The sequence below is a fragment of the Sander vitreus genome, chromosome 16, assembly GCF_031162955.1.
Source record: "Sander vitreus isolate 19-12246 chromosome 16, sanVit1, whole genome shotgun sequence".
NCBI classification, from domain to species: domain Eukaryota; kingdom Metazoa; phylum Chordata; class Actinopteri; order Perciformes; family Percidae; genus Sander; species Sander vitreus.
The window spans coordinates 7,793,915-7,811,106 of record NC_135870.1 but is presented as its reverse complement, the minus strand read 5'-3'; the positions used below and the strand labels follow the sequence as shown (position 1 = coordinate 7,811,106).

The following is a 17,192-nucleotide window of genomic DNA, read 5'->3' as shown; positions in this document are numbered from 1 at the left end:
ACACACAGATGCAGAGTCTTGGAAAAGATCCTCTGTTGCCATAGAAACTCTTAATCGCCTTTTATCTTTCTGTACCAGCATCAGTTTTACAGGAATCTTCATTGAGATTATCATTAGCATGAAATATTTCATGCAAGACCCCCACAAATGTTCAGTTATAATTCATACAAATGCTACAATTTCTCTGAAGTTTACTGTAGCTTCCCTTCACACAGAGACTTTCTTAGACTTTCTTAGCCAATAAGAGCTCTCTTACCTTTTCACCCTTATGTCCTTTAAGGCCGCGCACACCGTCGGCTCCCTGTGATGGAAGAACGGACAGATGTTACAAGCCGATAGGGTGATCGTTGGACAAAATGGAGGAGTTCATTTGTATGCAGTCCCATAGTGAGCAATAAACTTATTCACCAACACAGCTTTACTAGATTGAGGCAGAAGTCATCTGATGTAGCTGATTGTCACTGTTGTCCCCCCCCCCCCAAGTGTGTCAAACATGGTGCTGCTATGGAGGCTACACAATGTAATCGATGCATTAAAATGTGTTTTGTCTGTAGTTTAGAAAATAACCATAAAAGCATTTGACATAGGGCTGGGCGATATGGAGAAAATCAGATATCACGATATTCTTGACCAAATAGCTCAATATCGATATTGTGGCGATATTCTAGGGTTGACAATTGGTAGATTTTAGATTTTAGATAAATAATCATCAGTAATGTGGACATAATGTCCAAGTGGGGAAAAGGCAAATAATAGAACAGTTAGAACAGTCTGGTAAGTTCAGATAATTACATCACTTTACTGTAATGCAGCCTTTAAAACCAGTAAAAGACAACATTTATGTCACATCACGATATCCAAAATCTAAGACAATATCTAGTCTCATATCACGATATCGATATATAAAATCGATATATTGCCCAGCCCTAATTTGACATCCTACAACTAATTTTCTTGAACATCCTTCTCATCTTCCCAGAGAGAGCAGACACTTCAGACCTCAGCCATGTAACCGAACGACTTTAGAAGTTAAGCCCCTTCCCTCAGTGGAAGCTTTACTGATTGGATCAGTCACACCCTCTTGCCAAAATTTCATTTGATGGGATTTCTTTCGTCTCTAGCTACTGATGAAGGGCTGTGCGCCTTGAGCTGTCATCCGCCCCTGTGACTAACCTCAGCACCACATTATGTGAGCAAGGTGATGTAAGATCTGACTTTCCTGTCTCACAGTAATCATTGCATCACTAGGATCGTTTTCACGAGGCCATTCCATTCTAGACAGTCCCTAGAAAATAAGCAGTTTAGCAGCAAACTAGGGCTTTGATTTTGGTAAACAACAGCTTTTTTACAAAATCACACTTAGTTGTTGGAAGAGCCTTGGAAATAATAACATTGTTGTTGTTTTTTCAGAGGCATTTTGATGAGAATAATGTGCAACTATTAGCACATAACGGTTGTTAATTGCAGGGTACCACGACCTGATGATATCACAAATGGATTTATGAGTGGTTGATAATCATCTCACCTTCACACCTCGGGGCCCAGGATAACCGATGGGTCCTTGAGGGCCAGCAGGGCCCTGGGGGGAGACAGATGTTTAGTTAAGAGCTTGTAGCACACACGCACGCACACACACACACACACACACACACACACACACACACACACACGCACGCACCCACAATGCAAATGTTATCTACATTAATGAAAAATGTTTTATGCAAATGTGTTTGAACTAGACAAAGAGAGGGGAAAGAAACTTAGAAAAGCTTCAAATAAAATCAGAAAAGAATAAAATGCAAGCTCCAAATGTAAGGGAAAGAAATAAAACCTACCAAGTGTCCTTTCTCTCCAGAGGGCCCCTCCTTTCCAGGGTGACCCTGTGAATTATTAGGAGAAACATTATTGCATCTCATTTCAGGATAATTACCACCATAAATACTACAACACCCTCTATAACTGAGGGATTAGGTTGTAAAACTGTTGGAGGAAAATTGGAATAAGAGCCTTTAGATTTTTATCTCATTTGGGATTATGGATTGGATTATTACTTGGAATTAACACACAAGTATTATAAATGCACTACCGGCTATTACTGGGTTCTAAAAGCCAAGACTGCCGTCTTGGGACTTCACAATACATTACGCACATACTGTACATGCATGTGTGCAAACACGAAAGCAAAAACACACATCTAAAATGGATGTCTGGTAAAAAGAAAAGAAAAAAATGGAAGGAAATTGATTGCGTTCTCATGAGACAAAGAAGCTCTGCAAAGCCTCTGATGTGGGTGTGAGAGAGGATGGAGAAGGAAATAGATACTAGAGAGTAGAGAAATGAGGGGCAAGGAGGGAGCATTGAGATTGAGAGAGGTAATACCGCAGTTGATGGAAGATGCAACAAATGGATAAATAAAAATAAAAAAAGGCGAGAATGTAAATGGCGGGGAGCTATTTCCACTCCAAAAAGACCCTGAAAACTATTAAAGCACCAGGGGACATCGTACGGTGTCCGCTCTCCTCCATTTCTTATTCCTCTCTTTCACCAAATCCCTCATTTTCAACACTGTCTCCATGTGTCTTTTTCTCTCACTACAGTTGTTTGTATTTCGCAGCCTCTCGCCTGGGTCTCTCTCCAGTGCACCAGCCCTCTCAGACACACCTGCCATTAGCGCAGGTGTTTTCTGTGCCGTCTGTGCAAAGATGGGACAGAGAGCGTTCGCAGTGTGTGTGGGCGGATTGTTCCAAATATTTATCGCAGTGCATTTTGGGTGCGTTAAGTGGTTTCTAAACATCAAAATGTGATGTACTGCTTTGAAAGTGTTGTTACTCACAGTTAGCAATTATAATTTGCAAGTTATCAACATCAACAGCTTTTACAGAGCACAAGAGAGAGAGAGAGAGAGAGAGAGAGAGAGAGAGAGAGAAGAAGTTTCACTCGCATGCGTTTTTTTTGGATGTGTGGTGTATGGACTCACCGGTGGACCATCAGCTCCTGGCATTCCCGGCAAGCCTGGCTTTCCAGTAGGACCCTAGACAGAAGACAAGACAAGATGTAAAGACATCGCAGAGTAAAACAACACATGGCAGTCGAAGGTTAGAGGTGATGGAGCAGTGGATATGACACGTTCCTTTGGTGTGGGAGAGCTGGGTTTGAGTCCCACTGCGATACATCAACCAATGTGTCCCTGAGCAAGACACTTAACCCCTAGTTGCTCCAGAGGCGTACGACCTCTGATATATAGCAATTGTAAGTTGCTTTGGATAAAAAAAACGTCTGCTAAATGACATGACATGACAGATTCTAACGGATAACCATGGAGCAAAAATACCATGGTTTCACAATATTGCGGTATTGCAATTACAGCTTTAAAATGTATGATTATTGAATGTCTTCTTCCAGTGAATACAATGTATTTTATTAACACAATGCACACTGGTAGGCAGAGGGATTTCTAAACTGCACTTTCTGTCCTTGATGACTTTTTCAAACCGCGGTTTACCTTGAAACCGGTAACCGGCCCAATGCCTAGTTAGAAGTATCATAAAAGAGTCCAAAGCCTTGCTAGCAGCTCTTTGATGCTGTACTTGCCCAGTGGTGCTTGGAGCTAAACGCTAAGTTCAGCATGATAACAAACTGACTACATTTCTGCAACTCCACAGTGGAAAAAAACTGCCAACTGGATAAAATGTTAATAACCACAGACTTGAAATATATAAATTTGCAGGACATTGTCTCGTTCATTTGCATGAGCTGAAAGCCAAGTTGCTATCTTATTCAGTTCCAAATGCTTATCACACTATTATGCAAACGTGTCCCCATCCCCAACGCAGGGCCAAATAGTGCCTAGTAGACAGTGCAGAAAGATTTTAATCCTGATACATTTTAATCCAATTTCAGATAAATCACATTTTCCAGTTTATATGGAGGGTGTTCAGCTTATTATTGAACAGTTGGAATTTGAGACTGAATAATGTTTGCATTGTGTTTCTCCTGATTATAAATGAAATATTAGAAGGCTGTGGTATTTGATGTAGCGAAATAGAATCGAATAAAGAATACTTTATTAAAAAGTGGCTGAAAGGAGTCGTGTTTCACAATATTGTTATTCAGTGATCTTACCTTCTCTCCTGGAGGTCCAATGGCTCCCTGGGGCCCGGCGAGTCCCTGCGGAGAGGACAAAAAATGCTCAGAACATTTCATTTGATGGATGAGAGAAAAATCAAATGTCAGACAACCTGTTCATCACTGACCTGGGCGCCTGGGTTGCCTTGCTGTCCAGGAGGTCCTGGCTCTCCTTGAGGTCCCTGAAGAAAACAAGTTCATTTTATAAATCTCATTACAAACACAAAGATTGATTACTTTATTTACTTGAGTAAAACCTCCCAAGTGAAGGTAAGAGTGATTAGTTGTTCCATATGGTCCATTTAAAGTGAAATGCTGCTCTCAACAGATATAAATCAGAAGCTGATACCTAAACAGGCAAATAGCACAACATCCTGCTCTGGCTAAAGGTAGAAGATACACACACACACACACACACACACACACACACAAAAACATACGCATTCACACACCTACTTTCCTAATGACTGAATGTGCTGAACCACAAACACAACACACATTCCCTCAAAGATAACTGGAAATCAATTATGTTGCGCGGGTCCAAGAGTGCAGGAAAGCTGTTGATCTTCCATTTCTACCTAGTTGGAACCTTCCCAACAGAACAGACGAGCTGCTTCAGGCAGGTGTTCTCTCATTATGGGTCAGGCGCTACCAGAAATTGACCTGGAATGATACAACTGGCTGTGGTGGACTGCTCAAATGGATCTAAACACAGCCGACCTATTCTTCATTATCTGGTAAGTATCCTCTGATTGTACTGGCGTGTTGTGTGTGTGTGTGTGTGTGTGTGTGTGTGTGTGTGTGTGTGTGTGTGTGTGTGTGTGTGTGTGTGTGTGTGTGTGTGTTTGAGTGTCAAGAGAGTGAGTTCGTGAGGCAATACCGTGGATTTGAGGATAAAATAGAGAGATGTGAAAGTAGTGTATTTTCTGTCTCTGTGACAGTTGTGTTTGTGTCTGTGTGTGTGTGTGTGTGTGTGTGTGTGTGTGTGTGTGTGTGTGTGTGTGTGTGTGTGTGTGTGTGTGTGTGTGTGTGTGTGTGTTGTGTTTTTCGGTTTTGTCTGGGCAATGGAGAATGTTGAAAATTAGCAATTTAATCAATTGCCGCTTCACTTACTATGTTTCCTTTGGGTCCAGGGTGGCCATCCATTCCAGTAACACCCTACAGCAGATGAGATGAACACAACATTTAGCACATATAAGGTAAGGCCAGCACATCTGTACAGTAGTACACTGAAAAGGTGAGTCTAACTTTTAGTGGCTAATTCTCACTCTTAGCTGTAGACAAATTGAAGAACCCCACCTTGGCTTTTGCATCAGCACCATATGAATTTGGGCATATGATTTATTGTACGTTATAGCCCTACACATCCTGCACAGGAATATCACTTCAAAATACACTACTTGATTGATGCGCACTGTCCAACATTAGGTTTAACTTTGCTCCGCTGTAAACTCAATAACCTAAGCTACTGTTTGTGTATGCTGTCTGAAATATATTATTTTGTATTTCCCGGCGGGTGTTGTTTGCAGTCTCTTTTGTTCTATGAGATGGTAAAAAAAAACAGTAAATCACTTGTAACAGCATGGTTATGAAAAAGTGAGAGGAGGGTATGGGGACTCACAGGGGGTCCAGGAGGTCCCTGAGGTCCTTTTGGTCCCAGCAAACCACGGGGACCCTAGGTGGAAAAAAAGAAAAGAAAAAGGAAATGAGTTTGACAATGATATCACACCTGTGAAAGGATTGATGAATTATTAAACATGTTAAACAAGTTTCAAAATTATATTTCAGGAAACGACCCTGACTTCCCAAAAGTCCTTGAGGATATTCTGCCGAGTCAGATTGTGAGGAAAAGCTTTCCTTACTACGTTTAATTCCCCACAGCTATGCCTCTCAAACATTGCTTTGCATTTCTGCGCTTTGCCTCAAAGCTACAGTTACCTAACGAGACCTATTGTCCTGTCAGTGTGAATTCAAACTAATGTGGCACACCCTGGTGGACAAAACAAGTCATAGCAGCAGATAGAAAGGGCTTTCTGGTGGTTTCGCCTTCCCTGTCTTTCTCCCCCTCCGTGGAATATATCCTGCCTGAGAGAGTGGGAGGCTATTATATCAAGCTTGATGTGAGCTGCCTGCATTTCTCACCTCCAAAGCTTCCCTTATACAACTGAAGCACTAGCAAAACCCTCATCAACATACACTTCCCAGCAACATAATGCTAAGAAAAATCTCCATTTATATGAATATGAACAGCGGCTGCCGTCTTCAGATGATATATGATATCATCAGATCATTTGATTGTTTGCTAACACAATGGCATGACGAGAGCGGGCCCTCTCAGTTCTGTCATACTATCTCTCAGTGTGAGTCCGAACGGTAATACGTGTGATCACTCACGGGTTCACCAGGGAGTCCTCTGGGTCCGATGTCTCCGTCATCTCCCTGGGAAAGAGAGAGAACGGGTCAGAATGTGGAACAGACCGTGAATGATAATGGAGGAGAAAGTAAGAGTGTGTGTGTGTGTGTGTGTGTGTGTGTGTGTGTGTGTGTGTGTGTGTGTGTCGACGATGGAGAGATAATGGAAAGGCACAAAGAAAAAGGTGGGAAAGAGGGGATCAGGCTGCATCAGCTGTGGGTAATGGATGGATGGCGAGGGCGATTAGAAGCAGATGAAGGTGTGCAGAGATCAAAAAAATTATTAGGGGAGATAATTGAGTATGAGAGGGGAGACGGGGAGAGCAAGTGGAAGTGAGAATTCGGGTGCTGACAAAAAAAGGTGAGTTTCGTAGGAGGAAGAAGTTATTTCTGTCTTCTGCAGCATAACATTAACGGTTAAGGAATGCGATCAGACACAGTCAGAATCCAAATCACAACTCTTCTGTTTCTCTCGGAAATAAACGGGAAAAAAGAGGCGTGAAATTATAATTTCTTACCCTTTCTCCATCCTCTCCAGGACTACCAGGAGGTCCAGAGGGGCCAGGTTCACCCTATAACAACAAACATTTAGATTGCACAATGGCACACATCAAATCAATATAACATAATACACTTTTTTATAGCACCCCAAAACATCTTACTCGGTGTCCTTTTTCACCAGGAAGTCCGGCCAGACCATCAAACCCTCGGTCTCCCTGAAGAGAAAAGACACATCAGGTTGCATACCACTTGTACAGGCTTGAAAAACACTTTTAAACAGGTATTATGAAATATGCTTATGGTTTATGAATATAGTAGACAAGGTACCTTGGGTCCAGGCTGTCCCGGCATGCCCCTGGCACCGTCGGCTCCAGAACGACCCTGTAAAAATGACGACAGTTACAAAACATGTCAGAAATCACTGTGACTGGGCACCTGGGTAGCTCACCTGGTAGAGCAGGCGCCCATATATAGAGGTTTACTCCTCGACGCAGTGGCCGCAGGTTTGACTCCGCCCTGCGGCCCTTTGCTGCATGTCATTCCCCCTCTCTCTCTCTCTCCCCCCTTTCATGTCTTCATCTGTCCTATATAAATAAAGGCCTAACATGCCCACAAAATAATCTTAAAAAATCACTGTGACTATATGGAGACTAGAAAATGCCTGTTTTTATATCGGCACTTCGAAATGTACAGTATATCAACTATTCAATATGAGTACCACAAAGTAATACGTTGCATGTTTTGCTGCAAACTCGCTGTGTGACACGCTTACCCTTCTGCCAGGCTTTCCAGAGGGGCCAATAGATCCCATAGGTCCACGTGGTCCCTGAAAAAGACCCACTTCTATCAAACTCGGAAGAATTTCTTTATTTTTCTTTATATTTCCATCATACTAAAACAAGAAAAGTTTCGTTCTGTTTTTCAGTAATAGATTTTAAAAACTCATTTTCACATTCTTATTTCTCATACCTGAGGACCTGCCTCTCCAGACTCTCCCTTTAGTCCTGAAACACCGGGAGGACCCTGACAAGAAAAACAAACAAAGATTCAACGGACAGTAAACCAATATAAGTTTTAAACTCGGCTACAAATTGTTTTTTACAATAACTGTTGATAACATTTTTGAGATAACATTTGTATTGATTTTGAGTCGTGAGGTGCTTTGAAAAATACATACCAGAGGGCCGGACCTGCCAGTCAAACCCATTGGACCTGTAGGGCCGCGCATAGCCAGCTGAACACAGGAAGGAAAGGATTAGCAAAAACATAAAAATAATAAAAATGTAAAAAGGAAATATATAAAGGAAATATATAAAAGGATATAAGATTGAAAGCTATTGCATTTAGCTGATATTATAACATGTATTTTCCATTTGCATGTGTGTGTGTGTGTGTGTGTGTGTGTGTGTGTGTGTGTGTGTGTGTGTGTGTGTGTGTGTGTGTGTGTGTGTGTGTGTGTGTGTGTGTGTGTGTGTGTGTATGTGTGCTGTAAGTGTATTTGTGTCTGTTCATTTGTTCTCTGTGTGAAATTGTATATTAATTATGCATTCTTGTGCGCAACCGCAGGGTAATAAAGAGTAACAATGAACTTTTGGTGATAATAAAGGAGTACCAATGATGTATGAAAAGTGTATAGATACAAAGAGACACATGTAAAAAAAAACTAATTAATGCAAATATGGCAAAAATAAAAATACAAAACAATACAAAAAAAGACAAATTCCAAAAGAAGAAGCAAGTTAGGTGAATGAAGATGAAACAAACATTACTACATACAGTATAATATTGACTACTGCAGTCTGTTTATGTGTGAACTGTTACCCTAGCCTGCTGCATGATGGCCTGCATCTGGGCCTCCTGCGCTGATACAGCAGGTCCTTTCTGTCCAGAGTCACCTCCAGCGCTCATTCTGAACTATGGAGAGAATCAAAGAATGGTGAGACTTTACTGCAATAAAGATGACACCAGCACACAGGAGGCACTGGCACACAACACAAAAGGAATAGCTGAGAAAAATGTGGCAGTGAAAAAAAAAACATTTTAGTTGAATCTATTTACTAACAACATCTGCAACATTTCTCTAATACGGTATCCCTATCTTGGAACTAGGCAACAGATGTCCAACTGAGCATCACCCTCCAGCTGTCAAACCAGCACCATCAAAGGCTGCCTCTGCAGGCCACGAGCTTCCAAGTCTACCGGCATCTGGTGGCGATGAGCCGGCATTGCACCATAGGTGAATAGCCAGGTTTTGTGGTGCAACACAGGTTTGTTTGGGCCATGCATCTCGGTTAGGTTACAAAGCACAGTCCTCAGGAGGCTGACTGTCGGTTAGTTTAGAGATGCACAGCAACACAACAGTGAAATACTGTGCAGGAGCAAACAGTGTTACCAAGAAGCGAAAATACAAACAGTTGATTCAGAACATCAGGGCTGAGTCAGATCTACTGCAGTTCACCAAATGTCTCCAGAGCACAGACTTTTCACAAGTATTGCGCAAATCCTACAGTATCCCAGAGTTTGATTAAATATTGGCCGTTCCCTTCGCTATATTAGCCACAATCAAATATATGCAGCTATTTCTTTTTTTCCCTCCTGCCAATCTGTGAGCCTTTTGGTCCGTCTTTGATTCTTTCTCTCTTCAGCTTTTTTAGCACTTTTTCGTCATTCTCCAACATGCGTTGCTATTCATCACTGAACTTTGAACAAAATGTTCTGTTACATCAAATTGTTGACTAGCGAGCCCAGAGCAAAAGAAAAACACTATGATGGGAACTACATTATTGTTTTCACCTTACACCAACTTATGGTAAGGCAGATTGTCCACAGAAAACAAAGAGAAGATCCATCACTATTCATTGGACCCTTTAAGCAAAAAAAAAAACAGTGTTAAAATTCATTATCAATTTAACCCCGTTATGTTGATTCCACAATTTTAACACTGAGCCAAAGACTCCTCTGGTGAAAGAAGGGGCGAAACAACAATGCATGTTTCCCATTAGCCTCCGGAGCTCAAGGATCAGATTTCAAGCCGTGCTTTCTGCCAGTGGATACACCAGAACGACTTGAGTTCCTGTCCAGACGGAGCTTGCCTCATGGCTCACACAGACAGCTCTGTGGACCCCTGAAACCACAACTTCACATCTGCACAACTAATCAGATCCAACGGCAGCGGTATCAGACCTCTTCCAAGTACAAGGAAAAGAAAGAGGTACTTAAAAAGGTAGACAGCGTAGGAAGTCATTAGCATGGCTGTGTAACTGTCGCAGTCGAATCATTGGATGCAGCTGAAGCTACAGAGAGAACCGACAGCATTGCTTTGCTTCCTGTCTAAAGCTAGACGACTTCCTGGATGGACACACGATAGGACAACTTAAATGCTGGCTAAAGAATGTGGAACAAGTTAAAAGTATGTAGGTAGAGAAAGTCCTTTAATACGCAGATTTGAGTTTATGGAATCAAAACAACTGAGAGTGAGCACTACAGATGATAGAGATGGGGGGGCTAGCTCATTTAATAAACGTACCACAAGGGGCTGCTGAAGCACATATTTACATTACAAAATATTTGTAATGGTCAGGCCCATCAAAATTGGTTTCAAAGGAAATCCCCTTCATTCCACTACACTGTGTAAACCACATGTCAGAGTTATTGATAAAAAAGAGAAAGATACGTCATACTTGGCTTTGAACAAGGATGTACAGCCACATGGAAAATGTTTTTGTGCTTTAGGTGTGGGTAAACATAAAAACACAGCGCTTTCTTTGTAACAGTTGTATTTTACTTACAGGCAGCATCAGGACAGTTCCAGGGGGTCCTGGCAGACCATCAGCACCAGGAAGACCAGAACGACCCGGAGGACCCTTAGACGGAAAATAACACAAAAATCATTACACTCACACACACAAACACACACACACACACACACACACACACACACACACATACACAGAAACGTTTTTTGGCATTTGTAGAGCTTTGGAAATCAGTGTGACTTTTGAATTTATACACACCCTCTCTCCAGAATCTCCAGGACTGCCTGGTGGGCCAGAAGCACCTGGGGGTCCGGGGAGACCCTATCATAAGCAAAAGATCTCATTTTACACACATGGTACATGCACAATGCGTCACAAAGAATGCAGTACTTGCTTCACTAAAAGTTCTCGCCATTATCTTGCAAAGTGGTCACACATGGCGGAGGAATGGAATGCATGATACAATATGGGGCAGCTTGTTGAGTTGTAAATCCTTTATGAGGTGCTCTTTATTTGTCTATAGCTCAACGCTTGAATGGCTGGCCTCTGTGGGACTCCATCTGCAGTGTGTCAAGAGCAACTGTGTCTGAAAAAAATCGTCCTAGATAAATAATTAAGTTGTTCAACATCTGGACAAGTCCATATCTCTTTGGGGGAACTGTTTTGGCCACACCCTTTGCATTACAAAGCAGGCGTCCGGGGATTTTTTTTACAGAAAAGCACTACTGAAAATTTGAATTTCCCTATCCATAGGACGTAGCATGCAGAATGGGTGACATAAACCATTATCAGCTTTTATTTATACACAGAGATTACACAGAACAATGACAAGATGATGACAAGAAAAAAAAAAGAGAGGAAGTAAAGAAGGAGAGCAAGCTCGACTTACTGTTGGCCCTTCAGGCCCAGGCGGACCCTCCACTAACATTCCCTGAAACACACGAGTACAGAAATCATCACTTACCACAAGAGTCCCCACAACTATCTCAGGCCTCATTCATAAGTCTGCGTGCAACAATCTCACAGTGTACAGATGCACTCGCGAGTGTTTTGTACTCATTAACACAGGAACTTGTTACTAACTGGTTAAAGGAGGTAGTAAGTGTACATGAATGCATGTCCCAACACACCCGCCTATCAACCTTTCATCACAAAGTCTTTGCTAACTTAATGTACATTCCTGAATGTCATTTCAGTTTTGGCAAAGACTGAAATGCAAAGACACCCTTAGGTGCTCTCCTACCTGGACAAAAGCAGAGGGAAGTACTATTGAAATTAAAGTGATAATTAATTTCTTCACACTGCCAGATTTGATATTTTATCATGCATGTGATATAAAGCCAGTTTATACATCTGGCTATGCTTTGAAATACATTAAATGAAGTTATGGAAGTCCATTACTACCATATATATTCCTCCCTATCGCTAAAAACTTCTCCGTTCGCGTGGACGACTTACAAGCATCTGACTCACAGATGCATTGTCGCAGCTCTGTGGCTACAGAGATATTGCTTTGCTTGTTTGTTTGCTCTTGTGGTAACATGCTGGCTTTCTGATTTTTTATGAGGACAGAAACCCACACATTATCCAAACTTATTTAAATTTTGTGATGTTTTTCATCAATCCCCCAAGCTGTACTCTTTGAGCATTTTCATCATACAATTACTGCACTTGATCATTGACACTCCCCAGGTTTGGCCTTTGTCTAGCCTGCAGTGTGAAAACAATGTGTATGTGTTCATATGTGTGTGTGTGTGTGTGTGTGTGTGTGTGTGTGTGTGTGTGTGTGTGTGTGTATGTGTGTGATTTCCAGCTTTTTGAATGTTTACAAGAGAAAAGACACATTGGGTGGTTGGTAATGAGTCCTCGAACATGCTTACACACATGCACACGCGCGAACACACACGCGCACACACGTGCGCGCACACACACACACACACACACACACACACACACACACAAACATACAGTACACACACGGTCACTTAGAAAGTGGACTTTGACACACACTCCTTTCTGCTCTCACATATAAACATGAAGACACTCAGTCACAGAAGGATGTATACTTAGTGGAGCTCAGTGACATTTGTTTGAAGTAAAACAGCTGTAGCTGCTTTAGAGATAACATTTCCTTCTGTGTCTTATGTACTTTTGCAAACAAACCAAAGGAGTTGTCCTCACCTGTATGCTGTATGAGTATTTCAGTCAGGACTGGATGTATTCCACCAGTTTCTATTTAAAACAGCTTAAGTTTTTTGGTAGAGAGGCAGGAAAAGTCTTTCTAACTCCATTTTTTTTTTGTTCTTCTTGTATTCCCTCCCCCCACACACTACCCACACTGTGTTAAGAGATTATTGATAATCCCTAATAATGTTTATGCTGTAGTCCTGATGACCAGCCAGGAGCCAGGCCTTGCCCACAGATGCTATGAGACAGGTCTGGTGGGCCATGATGAGTGTGTCTGCCCATGATTGGTGGATTGTGTTTAGACGTGGCTCATACATATGTACTCGCAAATATTAACATCCCCGCACCCATGTGCGCACACGCAGCCTACATCTGTTGCTCAAGTATGTTGTTCAAATAGTGATACTCACAGGCTCAATAACAGCAGGCTCTCCCTTCTGTCCCTTCTCGCCACGAGCTCCGTCGACCTGCACACCAAACACACAGAGACACAAACATCATCAGCAGACCCTCTCCTTCAACACCCTCATCATGCTATCCGCCTCATCTTCTAGATCATGTCTTTGCCAGTATGTCCTTCCAAATATTTTTCACCTGTCCATAATACTCATCGGTCTCAGCAGGCAGCACTTTGCCCTCTTTGCCGTTATAATCCAGGTCTCCGTAGGTATCGTAGACATCTAAATCGCCATAGTCGGGAACGTTCTCCTCCTTGAAGCCTTCCTCCAGATCTGTGTAGTCACCATCGCCTTCCACGCCGCCGCCCATTCCGGTGGCGATGGATCCCCCTGCTCCGGTGCCGGCGCTGGCCGACCCCCCTCCAGTGGCGGAAGATCCTCCCACAGAGACAGAACCATCTCTGTCAGAACCGCCCCCGATGGTGATGGTAGAACTGCTGCTGCTGCTTCCTCCACCTCCAATGTGGACTGTACTGCTGCTGCTGCCTCCTCCACCTCCAATGTGGACTGTACTGCTGCTGCCACCTCCACCACTGACATGAACTGTGCTGCTGCTGCTGCTGCCACCATCTCCACCAGTTGTGTAATGGCCGTCCACGTTATAGTCATATCCGTCGCCGTAGTCATCGTAGGAACTTCCTACCTATAAAATCGTAGATTTAGTTAATAAAGTGAAATTTGCAGCATTGCTTGTTTCAGTTGGAAGTAAGCGATCATGAAGAGCTTACTTCCTGTGTACACAAATAACATACAAATGCAAGAACATTACTTTGCATTTCTGACCTATTAAAGCATACATGGAGCGTACTAAGGCTGCAACTAAGGATTATTTTTACTACACATACATCTGCAGATTATTATTTAAAGTTTGTTTGCTCTATAAAATGTCATAAAAACTCAGACTCCTAAAGCCCCAGCTGACATTTTTAAATGTCTTGTTTGATCATCAAAATATCAATTCACGTATCAATTCATCGACTAATCATTTCATCTCTACCGCGTAAGATGTATTTTCCCAAAGCAGCAATGATTGGGGTTTCTATGAAAAACAAAATGTATTTCTTCATGGTGGCATTTTTAAATACATCCACACTGACTTTGCTTCCCCCATGTGGATTGGTGGATTATAACATGAGGAAGGGCCCAAAGAAGGCACTGCTTATGTATCCCGCACATAAGTGCAGGTAGGCCTTGCATAGACTATGTAACAAAGTAAAGAATAGTATTTCAAATGTTCCAAACAGCTTACCAATACATATATTAGACCTACAGGTCACACCCACAACAACTAAGTGAGGATGTCAGTGTAATAAATGTCAACGTACTGATGTCTTATTGCTGGAGATGGTTACAGAAGATCCTCCTCCGCCGGTGATGACCTGCCTTTCGATTCCGGCACCTGTACCCAAGTCAATCTTTCCCCCTGCTCCCAGATCCAGCTCCCCCCCGGTGCCGATGCTGGTGCTGGTGATGGTGACACGCCGAGAGGTGTCGGCATCGGGCGATGCCGTGGCCTCGTCGTAGTAGGTCTCGTAGTTACCGTAGGTGTCGTAGCTGTCGTAAGGGCTGGTCTCCTCTCCGTTGGCTTCTCCTCCGCCAGTGGCAGTACCTGAAGAGCTGCTGGATGAGCTGGAGGATGTACCAGAGGAAGAAGTGCCAGAGGATGAACCACTGGAGATGGACACTTTGCCGCCGGTGACACCAACACCGCCCCTCAAAGCCTCCTCAACTTTGGTCACCACGCTGTCTCCATCTGTCCCCTGTAAGGCACAAAGGAAATGCTTACTTTGGTGCATTTGAAACAATGTGATTGTATTTACATTAAGTGAGTAAGTAAGTCAAGTTTATTTATAGTGCTTTTCACGGATACAAAATCACAAAGTGCTTTACATAAAACATACAATATGATACATATTAAAACAAAGTGCAATTAAAATCACAAGGTAATACATACAAATAAAGGGCATGTTTAAAAAAAGTAGGTTTTCAACTGATTTCCAAAAGAGTCCACAGAGACAGCAGATCGTATTGGAGGAGGCAGAGTGTTCCAGAGTCTCGTTGCTACCGACTCAAAAGAATGATCACCATAGGTCCTAAGCCGGGTGCGAGGAACAGTCAAAAGATTGGACATTATGGACTTTAGGGAGCATGCTGATAAATAAGGTTGCAGTAGTTTGCAGCCACATATGCAGGTGCCTGACTGAATTATACATTTGACAGAGAGCCAGTGGAGAGACTGGAGAGACTAATACATGAAGTCCATTTGTGGCAAAACGTATATTGGAGGACAACAGTACCTTGGCTTCTTTTGTGGTAGTCTCAGTATCAGATGTTGAATCAAAAGGCTTGCCATCCACATCCTCATAGTAAGGGTATTCATAATAGTAGCTGTCCTCCTCCGTGTTCTAAAGGAGAGAAACACGACACCAACACTGAGAGTGAATTTGACTGAGAGAGACAAAATAACTATCAATTATTAAAAAGGTGATTTCCAAACATGATCTACTGCTCTGTTGCTGCTGGGTCTGGCTGACTTATGTGCGACAGACTGGCCATCGATCAGAAGCACACAGGAATGCCTTCTACTCGCGGAAACCTCATGCTGCATCTCCATGTTGCAACTTGTTACGAGTGAATGACAAATTACTTTTCCAGTGCTTTCTTAATGAATCTGTCACACATCGTTAGAGAAAACACAGATCAGGTTTTTGTGTACCTTGCAGGCATACTGACGGGCCCCAGGGCAGGGAAAAGGTCAAGAGGAAGGACTGCCTGTCCCTCTTTTAACCCTTCTCTGACACACCTTTAATCAGCATGCAGCGTATTGGTATTGAGTGCAGAAAACAACACAGTGCAGGGATGCAGGCTTAGGCAGGCACCACATCATTCCTGAACAGTTTTAACTATCTGCATAGCCTGATAACCCTGTTCTTCCCAGTCAGCACTTTCCTCTGGCAGAGTGCAGTTCTCCTGTATAAGCCAAGAGGCTCTTTTCAACACAGGATCCACCCAAGATCTGATTTGAGTATTACAGACAATTATGGATTAAGGGATATTAACTTCCTTGAGTATGGTCAGCTACGAGAACACATGGTGGTTCATTTGCTGGTCTCAACAATGTCCTGTATGCAAAACTCCACCAGAATTATCTTTAGTATTGTTAAGCAATGTTATGTTCGCAAAGCTGCACTGTGAGCTCCAAGGTACAAAGTAAAAAGGAACATATTTCGGGCTGCAACTAACGATTATTTTCATTGTCGATTAATATGACATTTGACTTTGAGATGGCGGTGCGTATGGACACAGCGACCCCTCTCTGTCCCGACAGCGTGGTGTTTTCCTTTTCAATATCTTTAGTATTTTCAATATGTTTTGTCTTTCATTTTTTATACTGTTTGGTTTTGCCTTACATTTGCATTATTTAGAACGTATTACTGTATTGTACATATTCCATATCTTTTTTTAATTGTATATATTACTTATCTTTTTTTTTTAATCTTATTTGTATATATTACTTATCTTTTATATTATAGTAGGAGAGAAATGTATTTTTAATTACTCTGTATGTCTGGCACATGACGCAGAATTGACAATAAAGTTGACTTGACTTGACTGTGATTCGTTTTTTTTTTCTCAATTAATCGAATAGTTGTTGCTCTATAAAATATCAGGAAATGGTGAAACATGGCGATCAGTGTTTTCCAAAGCCCATTATCTTTTTTTTGTCCACAACTCAAAGATATTCAGTTTACTG

The 17,192-nt window shown here is 42.2% G+C and overlaps 1 protein-coding gene across 2 annotated transcripts in view; it reads right to left on the bottom strand.

Annotated features, from left to right (window-relative positions):
* The window catches only part of col5a1 (procollagen, type V, alpha 1), an 82,443-nt gene that overhangs the window by 25,467 nt on the left and 39,784 nt on the right, over window positions 1–17,192 (bottom strand). For both annotated transcript variants that reach the window (XM_078270639.1, XM_078270638.1), the window contains exons 6-28: window positions 15,736–15,843; window positions 14,764–15,198; window positions 13,575–14,081; window positions 13,391–13,447; window positions 11,683–11,724; window positions 11,052–11,114; window positions 10,827–10,901; window positions 8,860–8,952; window positions 8,216–8,272; window positions 8,008–8,061; window positions 7,811–7,864; window positions 7,366–7,419; window positions 7,200–7,253; window positions 7,056–7,109; window positions 6,520–6,564; window positions 5,747–5,800; window positions 5,239–5,283; window positions 4,254–4,307; window positions 4,123–4,167; window positions 2,978–3,031; window positions 1,836–1,880; window positions 1,526–1,579; window positions 257–301 (exon numbers count right to left, since the gene is read on the bottom strand). In XM_078270639.1, the coding sequence (XP_078126765.1) occupies window positions 257–301; window positions 1,526–1,579; window positions 1,836–1,880; window positions 2,978–3,031; window positions 4,123–4,167; window positions 4,254–4,307; window positions 5,239–5,283; window positions 5,747–5,800; window positions 6,520–6,564; window positions 7,056–7,109; window positions 7,200–7,253; window positions 7,366–7,419; window positions 7,811–7,864; window positions 8,008–8,061; window positions 8,216–8,272; window positions 8,860–8,952; window positions 10,827–10,901; window positions 11,052–11,114; window positions 11,683–11,724; window positions 13,391–13,447; window positions 13,575–14,081; window positions 14,764–15,198; window positions 15,736–15,843 (2,148 nt within the window). The remainder of the gene's footprint in view (window positions 1–256; window positions 302–1,525; window positions 1,580–1,835; window positions 1,881–2,977; window positions 3,032–4,122; window positions 4,168–4,253; window positions 4,308–5,238; window positions 5,284–5,746; window positions 5,801–6,519; window positions 6,565–7,055; window positions 7,110–7,199; window positions 7,254–7,365; window positions 7,420–7,810; window positions 7,865–8,007; window positions 8,062–8,215; window positions 8,273–8,859; window positions 8,953–10,826; window positions 10,902–11,051; window positions 11,115–11,682; window positions 11,725–13,390; window positions 13,448–13,574; window positions 14,082–14,763; window positions 15,199–15,735; window positions 15,844–17,192) is intronic.